Source organism: Dermochelys coriacea, chromosome 9, assembly GCF_009764565.3.
Source record: "Dermochelys coriacea isolate rDerCor1 chromosome 9, rDerCor1.pri.v4, whole genome shotgun sequence".
In the NCBI taxonomy this organism is placed as follows: domain Eukaryota; kingdom Metazoa; phylum Chordata; order Testudines; family Dermochelyidae; genus Dermochelys; species Dermochelys coriacea.
Genome location: NC_050076.1, coordinates 5,847,857 through 5,858,583, shown reverse-complemented (window position 1 = coordinate 5,858,583; position 10,727 = coordinate 5,847,857). Strand labels below are relative to the sequence as shown.

General features: G+C 65.2%; 1 protein-coding gene across 11 annotated transcripts in view; it reads right to left on the bottom strand.

Annotated features, from left to right (window-relative positions):
* Positions 1-1,396: 1,396 nt before the first annotated feature.
* The window catches only part of TNK2 (tyrosine kinase non receptor 2), a 56,534-nt gene continuing 47,203 nt past the window's right edge, over positions 1,397-10,727 (bottom strand). For 3 of the 11 annotated variants that reach the window (XM_043492352.1, XM_043492353.1, XM_038417323.2), the window contains exons 11-16: positions 10,518-10,609; positions 9,454-9,498; positions 5,502-6,814; positions 2,967-3,062; positions 2,337-2,464; positions 1,397-1,663 (exon numbers count right to left, since the gene is read on the bottom strand). In XM_043492352.1, coding sequence (XP_043348287.1) covers positions 1,657-1,663; positions 2,337-2,464; positions 2,967-3,062; positions 5,502-6,814; positions 9,454-9,498; positions 10,518-10,609 — 1,681 coding nt within the window. In that variant the 3' untranslated portion in view covers positions 1,397-1,656. Of the gene's footprint in view, positions 1,664-2,336; positions 2,465-2,966; positions 3,063-5,501; positions 6,815-9,393; positions 9,499-10,517; positions 10,610-10,727 lie in introns of all 11 variants that reach the window. The other 8 variants (XM_043492355.1, XM_043492354.1, XM_038417326.2 and 5 more) reach the window with 5 other exon arrangements.

Here is a 10,727-nt window from a genome sequence, read left to right as displayed (position 1 = left end):
TGTTTGTGTGGCGGAGGGGGTGTGTGTACCTGATGAGCCCAATTCAAGGGCATTAAAGGGGCAGCAGCAGGTAATGGTGGGCGACCCTCAGCTGGGGCCCTTTGCTATGCGTGTCAAAGCGAGTCTCAAACTCTGCCCAGGCCGGGGCCATGTGCCCCCCCTGTGCAGCTCCCCTGCACTGCAGCCGTGGGGGGCAGGGGCAGGGCTGCCAGGGCAGACTCCTTCTGCAGGGAATGGTGGGCGGCCACGGCAACGGTCCCAGGTGCAAGCAGCCCTCGGGCTCACCTGGACTAGCTTCCTCCACAAGGAAAGGGCATCCCAATGACCATGGTCACTGCCCCCATTCCATGGACCATGGGCCCACCCCCCTCCCACCCCCCCCGCCCATGGACATCCCCCCATCCCTGTGTCCTTTGGCACTGCCCCCGACATGCCTATGGGCATTGCCCCCAGCCCTCTGGCCCCCAGTATCCATGGGTACTGGCCCCATCCATCTGTGTCTGTGGGCCTGCCCCATCTCTTTGCCTCCCAGATAGGACCCCCTGCCATGCCCATGGGCACTGCCTCCAATCCTTCTGCCCCTCGATCCTTGCGCCTGCAGCCACTGTCCCCACCTCTCAGACAGTGCCAGTGGGCTCTTCTCCGCCCCCCCCCGTGCCTCCCCTTTGGGTCACTGGGCACTGCCCCATTGGTGTGACGGATGAGGCCACTAATATGGGGCGGAAGCGAAGCAGCCTTGGGGAAGAATCGGGGGGGGGGCACAAAGTACTCACCCTGGGGCTGATGCGGGGGTGGCTTTGGTCTCACAGTGAGCTCTGTGCCCTAAGGCACCAGGCCTGGGCTGGGCTCTCCCCCCACGCCCCTCCCCTAGGTTGGGCAGAGGCAGGGCTGGTGCTTGATGAGCCAGTGTCTGCCCTCGCCCAGCCCTGCCAATGGAGCGAGCCCAGGCTCCCCGCCTGCTCTGCCAGTCAGTCCAGGGCTGGGCGGCACCAGGCTGAATGCTGACCCCCTGCCATGGAAGGGCTGCAGGGGCTGGTCTCCCCTTCTCCTCTGGGCCCGTGGGCCTGCTGCAGGGCTGGTCAGCGGGACGTTGGCCCTCGACCGCCGCAGGGTGCCCGCTGGGCCTGGCTCCTGGCGCTGCAGGCCCTGGGAGGCATGCCAGGCTGAAAGGGGCCTGTGGGTGATGGTTTGTCCCTTTTGTGCCAGGCCTGGGGCCGCATGGAGCTCGGGAGAGAAGAGCCAAGTCTAAGGGGGGGCAGGATCTGTGCTGAGTGCTACTCTCTTGCTCTGCGCCCCCTGGCACCGGTGCGAGGGGCAAGGGAGGCCGCTCCTGAGCCTCTTTGCTAGCCGAGGCCCGGGGCAGGCAGGGTGCAGCACACAGCTGGGGGGCACCGGCTTCCTCTCCAATAGAATATTTATATATATATTAAAATTACATTTCTCTTTACAAAACAATTCCCCAGCGAGCTCCGGGATGACCCCCAGCGGGGTCCTGGGGGCTGCCCCTCGCCAGTCCTGAGCCCCTGGTCAGGCTCTCAGCCCTGCTCCTGGCTCTCCAGCCTTGCTCTGGCTGGCTCAGTCCAATGTGGCGGGAAGGCACCGCCGAGGTGGGAGGTGCCCGCTCCAGGTCTGACTCAGCTTCCCGGCCTGCCGCCGTCACCACCTGTAGGGCAAGGGGAGCAGGTGAGCTGGGGGCACAGCAGGCCCTCTGTGCTCTCAGGGGTGCCCCACAGGATCAGGCCCTCTGCAGCTGGCCCCTGCTCTCTGGGTCTGAGCCCCACCGGCTGCCTGGCCCGTCCCTTCCTGGGCTGGAACGTGCCCTTCCTCCCCGCAACCATGCTGGGCAGCAGGCTCTGCTCCGGGTCACCCAGTCCCGCCTGTACGGGCTGTCATCGGCTGGAGCATGTGCTGGGGGCCCCACACAGCTCCTAGGGGGGGCTCCCGCTGACCGCTGGGGCAGAGCCTGGCCCTGAGCCCCTGCTCCTCCCCTGCTGGGCCCCGCCCCCTGAGGAAACACAGATGCGTCCGTTCCCCCGTCTCTCCAGACCAGCTCTGCCCGCGCCCCGCCAGGGATGGGGGTCAGGCTCCGTGGCCGATTCTGAGAGTGGCGTCCATCCTGCTGGGCGACAGCTGCAACTCCTTTTGCAGAGGTCACCAAGCAGCCATGGGACGGAGCCTGGCCGGCCTGGGCAGGCCACAGCTCCGGTGGTGCCCCTGGAGGGGCCCAGCTGTCAGGTTACAAAAGGGGCATCCCCGAGAGCTTGTGCTGAGGGTGTGAACCCTTGGGGTTCGCCACGCCAGCGTAGGGGAGGGGCTGGGGCAAGGGGGTGGCCTACTTCTGCCTGGCAGCGCTGGTGGGATCCAGCAGGTGGCAGCTGGCCTGCTCCAGGTTCCAGTCGAACATCTCCAGGACCCTGTGGCACTCCCCCCTGGTCTTCAGCCCCACACAGAAAAGCTGCTCCACCTGCAAACCACAGGGCACAGAGGGTGAGTGGGGGGCACCCCTGGCAGTGGGAGGGGTAGGGATGCCATCCCCCAGGAGCTGGGCCAGCCTGGTCCATGCATAGAGTGAGGCGGGGGTGGGCTCCCCTGTGGTTCTTCATCCCCGCAAGGAGGGTCTGATAGGCAGACACGGTGCCAGTGGCAGGGCGGTGGCAGGGGGGCTGTGCTGACTGTACCCGGGTCGGATGGGAGGGGCATGGCCTGGGCGCACGTGTCCAGCTCTGCTCCTGGGCCCTCTAGCATCAAACGTCAACCAGTGTACGAACAGCACCCCTCTGCCGGTGGGATCAGGCCACCCCCAGCGGTGGCGCTCCAGGCTTGATGCCGTCACACAAGCCAGGGCTCAGGTCCTGCTGCCCACCCAAAAACCACGGCCCATCCCTGCAGGCACTGCACTGCTCCAGACACGGCCTGCGGGGGGAGAGGGGGGCGGGTCCCAAAGCTGCCCAGCCCCTGCCCCGTACCTTCAGATACTGGATGGCCCGCTGGACGCTCCAGCCATGGTTCTGCAGGGCGGCCTGGCACTCCTCGGTGGTCACGCCGTGCACCATCTCTTGCACCTGTGGAGACACAGCCCGTGAGCGCTCGGTCCGGACAGGCTGGCACTGCCGGGGGCTGCAAGGTAGCCAAAGGCTCGCAGCCCATTGAGTTGGGGGGAGCTGGGAGCTCTGCCGGGCCCCACTAAACAGTCTGAGAGCAGCACGCCGAGGGCAGGGTGGGGGCAGGACTCCGGCCGTGGGTGGGTGGGCAGGCTGTCCTTGGGCAGCTCATTCCCCTCCCCACAGGCTCCTGGGGCAGCACGGGGCCAAGGGCTCTGGTGGCACTGACTGGAAGGGGCTGGTTTCATATGGCCAGTGCAGGGACGCGGCTGGAGCAGCCGCCTCTTGGCTCCCCAGGCATTTCAGCAGCACCCAAAGTCTACGTTACGGGCGTCAGTAAGGATGCTGAGGGAAAGCAACCAGCGCAATCTGTATAGGTGCGTACAGCTGAGGTGCCCATCCTCATGGCGTCTGGGCCTCAGCAGCAGTGGCAATGCAGCTCGGCGTCATGGAGCTCACCCAATCTCCAACCGTTTGGGACCATCAGACACCCTCACGCCCCCGCTGGGAGGCAGCTTCACCCCAGCCCCACTTACAGATGAGGAAACTGAGGCACATAGGGGCGGGAGAGACAGTGATTTGTCCATGGTGACAGTGTCAGGAAGAGAACCCAGGAATCCTGAGCCCTGCCCACCTGCAATGGCTGCTGGATGCCCAGGCTGGGTCAGTGGGGAATGGCTGCCCCCTTTCTAGCAGAACGTCCCCCGCAGCCTGTGGCTCCCCCCAAGGTCTCCCCAGGCCCCACCGGGCTGGCTGCTCTGTGGGCCCCAGCAGTGACAGGCTGCAATCTCATGCTGGAACAGCAGGTGGCGCCACTGGCCCTCAAGGGCAGAGGACTGGGCCCCGCTCCAGACAGACCCTGCGGCACTCGCCAGAGAAGGGGCCTGGCCTTGGGGCTCCACCAGGGGAAAGGGGCCACCCCCCCCACCCCGAGCCGCAGGGGTTGGGGAGGGAAGCGCCTGAGTCGTCCCACCCCTGGCCCTGGCGGTCTGCTCCCCAACATGCCGTCCGGCGCTGGTGCAGATCTGCTGCTCTCCGGCCCAAACGGCTGCTGACCACGGACGGCTCCCGGCTCCATATCTTGGAGGCACAAGCAGGAAAACGAGGCGCAGAGAGCGGGAGACACGGCCCCTCGGGCCGCCAGCGGCACCCAGGCATCCTGGCTGCCAGGCCCTTCAGCCAGCTCCTCCGAGCCCAGCCAGGTCCCAGCCTGTCCCCCGCCTCGAGCAGGGATCTCCAGCTGCAGGGGTGTCTGGGTCAGGGGGCCGGCTCCAGCCCGGCTTGTCACTCTCATGCCCTGCCCCCCCCGCAGGGGTTACTGGTGCCCTGCCCTAGGATGGGCTCAGGGGGCGGCTGGATCTGCGGGCGCAATGAGTCTGGCTGCCGCGGGGCCAGCAACAAGTTGTGCTCAGGAGGGACTGAGCCCAGCCCAGGGCCTGGGGGTACTTGAGCCAGGGTGGTGCCCAAACCTGCCAGGGGAGACACTAGTGCTGCAGGCTGGGTACTCCTGCCCTGAGCGGGCAGAGCGGGAGCGCCCTCTCTTTCGGTGCTCCCGGCAGCGCATCACACCAGCTGTTCCCAGGCAAGGTGGCCCCCCCTGCCTCGGATGCTACTTTCCAGTGACTGCACTTCGCTGGGCAGAGGCAGCCGTGCAGCCTGCCCTGGCACTGGGGGGCAGCCAGCCAGAGCTGAGCCCACTGGTGCCCTTCACGTGACTGTCAGGCCTGGCGTGCCGGGGTCAGGCTCGGTGTCTGCCCCACCAGTACATGAGTGGCAGGGGCACATGGGGTGGAGCGCGGGTGGCAAGGGAATCATGCAGGTCCAATCAAGCAGGATCAGCCCCAGAGAGTTCACTGCCTGGGCACAGGAGCGGGGCAGGCTGGCTCTGACATTAGCGCTGGCGAAAGGGGCTGGAGCCTGGATCCCACTGAGTGGGAGGGCACAGGCATCTCACCCCATGCTGCCCCACAGTCGGGCACCCATGTGGTGCCCACCTGCTACGTGGAAATTGCGTGGGGTTTCCCCCTCTGAGGGGCTCGGCCTGTTTGCACCCAATTCATTTGCCTGCCACCTCTGGGAAAGGGGCCCGGGGAGAGTGGGGAAACTGAGGCACGGCAAAGCGGTAGGATGCGCCCCAGGGGAGGCAACGAATCTGTAGCACAGCCCTGCTCTCCTGGGCTGAGCACAGTCAGCTTCCCGCACTGACCCCTGGGCTCTCCCGCAGCTGCGAACTCTGCGGGGTAGGGATGGCCTCGTCCCACACCAGAGCTGGGGCAGCGCTGCGGCTGCTCCCCCTGCGGCCAGGGGCAAGGCCCTGCCGTCGCTCCCAGGCTGGGCCCTGAGCTGGCTCCACCCCCACACTGGCCCCCTTCGCCAATCGCCCCAGGGGGAGCCACTCACCAGCTGCACTTTCTCGGCGGCCCGGCAGCCATCGCTGCTGTCGTAGATGATGGTCTGGACGCTGCAGGAGGCCCTGAGCGCCCCCCGGGGGCCGGGGTTGCTGTTGTTGGCCGAGCAGTTGGACTGCTGCACCCTGGGCCGGACGGTGGCGGTGCTGACCACGCGGGGCGCCGGCTCCTCAGGGCTCTGGGCTTCCTTGAAGAACTTCTCGTACTTGTGCAGGTAGGCTGGGCGCTCGGGCAGCAGGTAGTAGTGGGTGTTGCTCACCTTCCGGCCGTCCTTGACAATGGGCAGGATGCAGGGGCCCCTGGCGCTGTCCTTGTCCTGCGCCAGGATGACCTTGGGCGTGGCGTACTTGGGGTCGGAGGCGAAGCTCTGCGTGGTGGGCATGGCCTTGCCCGGGGAGGTGGAGAGGCAGGCAGCCAGGGCCAAGGGGGAGCAGAGGCTGGCCCTTTGCTGCGGGGAGCCCACCTGCAGTGCCATGGGGCTGGGAGTCCTGGAGGTGGGCTGGGACAAGGGGTCGCGGGGCGGGATCTGGGGCGGCCGGTCTTCCTCACCCCCCGAGGCCGGGGACAGCTCCCCCGACCAGCGGCCGGGCTCGTTCCTCCGCAGGGGCCGGGGCGGGATGGGCACGCGGGGCGGGATCTGCGGCTTGTCCTCGCCGGGGCCCTGGGGCACGTGCAGCCGCTTCATGCATTCCTGCTGCAGCTCCTGGAAGATCTCGGTAGTCTGCGCCAGGCTCGGCTGCTTGGCCCCGTGGGGCGGCAGGAAGAGGTTGTCCTCCAGCGGCGCCGAGCCCCACTCCCCCGCTGCCTTCTCGTCCTCGGCCCAGGCCGGCCGCCCCGCCAGCCCCTCCACGCTGTTTATGGAGCACACCTCGAAGTCGGTCTCGTCCTGGGCCACGTCGTCATAGGCCGGCGGCGGGGGCAGGGGCCGTGCGTCCCAGTCCACCACCGGGGTGGGGTGGAGGGGCCGGGGCAGTGCTTGTGTGGGGCTCTGGGGGGGCGTCTTGTCCAGCAGGGAGAAAGCCTCCATGGCCAGCCTGGCGAGGGAGGGGGCGCCCAGCTCCCCGACTGGCGAGGGGGCGGTGGGGGGAGGCTCGTCCCCAAAGTCGATCAGGGGCGCCTCGCCACAGGAGGTGCCCCCGCCCTTGGCCCGGCTCGGCTGCCGCTCGCCCACCTTGGTGCCCGACACCCAGGCTGAAGGCTTCACCAGCTTCAGCCCCTTCGGGGGGCCCGGCTTCCTCAGGCACAGCCGCTTGAGGCCCGTGGAGAGGGAGTCGTCCTCCCCGCTGACGGGGTCGTACGAGGGCTCTGGAACACAGGGAGGGGGAGATCTCAGCACCGCAGGACGCCCATGGGCCAGGCACTGATGGGGTGACCTCCGCACCTGCCTGGATGGTAACAGGCCCTGCTGCGGGCCCCTTCTCCAGGCAGTGCCGCGCCCGGCTCGGAGCCCTGGTGGGAACTCTGGGCTCCTCCCCATCTGGATCCACATTGCAGGAGGAGGAGATGGTGCTGCTCCCGCCGCGGGGCTTTCAGGGCAACTGCAGGTCAGCTTAGCATGTGCCTGAGAGGGGCTGACAGTCCCGACCTGCAGGCCCTGGCCATCCCAGCTGTGGGCTCCCCAAACCCAACTCCACCAGCGCCCCTCAGTCCTGACCCGCAGCCCCCTGCTAGCCCAGCCCTAGGCTCCTCACTCCTAGCTCTGCTGATGCCCCTCGCTCCCAACCTGCAGCCCCCTGCTAGCCCAGGCCTGGGCCCCTCCTGAGCACAGGCTTAGAATCACAGAATCGTAGAAGACTGGGGTTGGAAGGGACCTCAGGAGGTCATCCAGTCCAACCCCCTGCTCAAAGCAGGACCAACCCCCAACGAAGTCATCCCAGCCAGGGCTTTGTCAAGCCAGGCCTTAAAAACCTCTATGATGGAGATTCCACCACCTCCCTAGGTAACCCATCCCAGTGCTTCACCACCCTCCTAATATCCAACCTAGACCTCCCCCACTGTATCTTGAGACCATTGCTCCTTGTTCTGTCATCTGCCACCACTGAGAACAGCCGAGCGCCATCCTCTTTGGAACCCCCCTTCAGGTAGTTGAAGGCTGCTGTCAAATCCCCCCTCATTCTTCTCTTCTGCGAACTAAACAATCCCAGTTCCCTCAGCCTCTCCTCATCAGTCTTGTGCCCCAGCCCCCTAGTCATTTTCATTGCCCTCCGCTGGACTCTCTTCAAGTTGTCCACATCCTTCCGTAGTGGGGGGCCCAAAATTAATACTCCAGATGTGGCCTCACCAGTGCTGAATAGAGGGGAATAATCACTTCCCTCCATTTGCTGGCAAAGCTCCAACTAATACAGCCCGAAATGCCATTAGCCTTCTTGGCAACAAGGCACACTGCTGACTGATATCCAGCTCCTCGTCCACTGTAACCCCAGGTCCTTTTCTGCAGAACTGCTGCCTAGCCACTCAGTCCCTAGTCCGTAGCGGTGCATGGGATTCTTCCGTCCTAAGTGCAGGACTCTACACTTGTCCTTGTTGAACCTCATCAGATTTCTTTTGGTCCAATCCTCCAGTTTGTCTAAGTCAGTCTGGACCCTATCCCTACCCTCCAGCATATCTACCTCTCCCCGCAGCTTAGTGTCATCTGTGAACTTGCTGAGGGTGCAATCCATCCCATCATCCAGATCATTAATAAAGATGTTGACCAAAACTGGCCCCAGGACTGACCCCTGGGGCACTCCGCTTGATACTGGCTGCCAGCTAGACATGGAGCCATTGATCACCACCCGTAGAGCCTGACGATCTACCAGCTTTCTCTCCACCTTACAGTCCAATACTGTGGGAGATGAATCAAAAGCTTTGCTAAAGTCAAGGTATATCCCGTCCACCGCTTTCCCCTCATCCACAGAGCCAGTTATCTCCTCATCAAAGGCAATCAGGTTGGCCAGGCATGACTTGCCCTTGGTGAATCCATGCTGACTGCTCCTGATCACCTTCCTCAGCACAAGCTTCCCAGATGATGGGCATGTGAAACTGACAAGCAGCCCTGGGGCTTAGGAAGGGAGGCCACCAAAATTCAATGTTCACTCCTGACCCACGCAGGATCCAAACCCAGGACCACCATGTATTTGCCCTCTACTTTGCCCTCCTCAGTCTCTCTGTTTAAGCTTTTCCTGGACCAGGTATCCCTGAGCTTTGCCCTAGAGGTCTAGGTCTGGGGTCAGAGCTCGCTGCATGCATTAAATGCCCCCTATCCCATGCACTGGGCTCTGCTCCCCGGGGACACACTCCTGGAGGTGCCAGCTCTCACCGCAGCCCCTGCCCGCCTAGCGGCCTCCCGCCTGCTCTACCTGCCTCCAGCCCAGCACAGAGGTTAGTACATGCAGCGAGAGTCTGAGCCGGACCCTGACAATGGGCCATAAGGTAGGGGGGGTTCGGAGTTGCCAGCAGGTGGGAAGCAGAGAGGGGCCTGAGTCACTGAGCCGAGGGCTGGTCCCACGGGGAGCCTGGGTGTGTGTCCCAGTCGGGTGTGTCTGGTGGTGGGAGAGGCCAGGGGAATCCACCAGCCTCTGCTGCAGCCGGCCAGCTCAGCCGAGAGACGAAGGACTGAATGGGGCAGGGAGCGTGAACTCACCTCTGCCCCCTAGAGGGGAGCAGGGCTGGGACACTCTGAGCAGGGCCATGCGGGGAAGCTGGCACTGCCCGCGCTCTAAGTGCCCTCGCTGCTACTCACACAGGGCGTGTGCTCATCTGTGTCTATGCGCGGGGCTGGCTGGCTGGCTGGCGACAGGGCTCTCCTTGTGCCCCATGTGCCCGTGCTGGCAGGCACCCCGTTGGCACTGGCATCTCGGCACTGGCAGCTCCCAGGCCAGGAAGTGCCCCGCATGCCCCCGTACCTGGCAGAGAGGAGTGAGGAGAGAAGAGGGAGGACAGGAGCGGAGAATGGCCCAACTTACTCGAAAGGAGAATGGCCGGCTGTGGTGGCCGAGGTGGTGGCTCCCCTGCAGTAGAAGAGAGAGGCCCCAGAGGAGAGAGGAGGGGTTAGCTGGCAGAGCGCAGAGGCAGGAAGCCAGAGGAAGCCGGGAGGCAGCTGGTTCAGTAATGGAGCAGGTGGCAGGCAGGACTGCCGGGGCCCAGGGAGCAGCAGCACACCTGGCTGGGGATCCGGCTGGAACAGCTAACGCCGGGTTTCTCTGATGCGGCCCCTGACTTTGGATGCCCAACTGGAGCCAGCTGGGCGGGAGCCCCCTCAGCTCCACCTGGGTCACTGGGAACAGCAGGCATGGGGCACTGCAGAGAGTCAGGGCCAAGCGGTCTCCAGCTTGGCACCCAAAACTCAGGCAAATTTTCAAGGTGCCCAAGCATTTGAAGCCCGTCACAGAACCAGCCTGAGAGGGCAGGCCTGCGCCCGGGGCCTCCCTCCTGGGATCCTCAGGGCTTCAGCACCACCTGAACACAGCAGGGAAGGAGCAGCCCGCTCCGGGGTGGCAGCTGGGCTCAGCAAAGCCGCTCGACAGTTTAGGACAGGAAGCAGAGGCCTGGGTCCTGCCGGAAGGGCAGGAGATCTGGGGCGGCAGAGCGGCGGGAGGAGCTCTGCCGCCGGCCAGGGCTTAGGGGCTGGGACTCGACCAGCTCCGCCAAGCGACCACAATAGAGCCATGGAGACAGTCGAGCGCCGGGGAAAGGTTCCCTTGACAGAAGGGAGGAAGGTCTAAGGCCGGCAAGAGCGACACGCCCGCTTCGCTGGGCACGCTCGTCCCTGCACCCATGCTCTCCTCCCCCTGGCACCAAGCAGCCTGGGAGCCCAGCCGGGGGCTCCTACTGCAGCTGCCCTGCCCTAAGGGGAAGGAGCGGCCTGTGGAGACTACAGATCCCAGCAGGCAACAGTGCTGGGGATAGCAGGTGCCAGGGTCCCACAGAGCATTGCATGCTGGGACTGGTAGTTTGAGGTCCAGGACTGTTGCAGGCCATGCGGCAGGGTCTGGGCAGTGCCCCACAGCAGGATGGCAGCATGGCTTACTTTTCGCCCGGCCCGGGAGCTGGGTGGGTCTGGCTGCGTTCAGGTCCACGCCTAGCACATCGGGAGGGTCCATGGGGTTTCCCAGGTACAGCCTGTGGGGAGAGAACACGCAGGATGGTCAGCAGCACGTCCCGTGCCAGGGGCTCACCACCCCGGTGCTGTGGGGAACCCGGCCCTCAGGTGCTCCTGGCACCTGGCCACATGACGCTG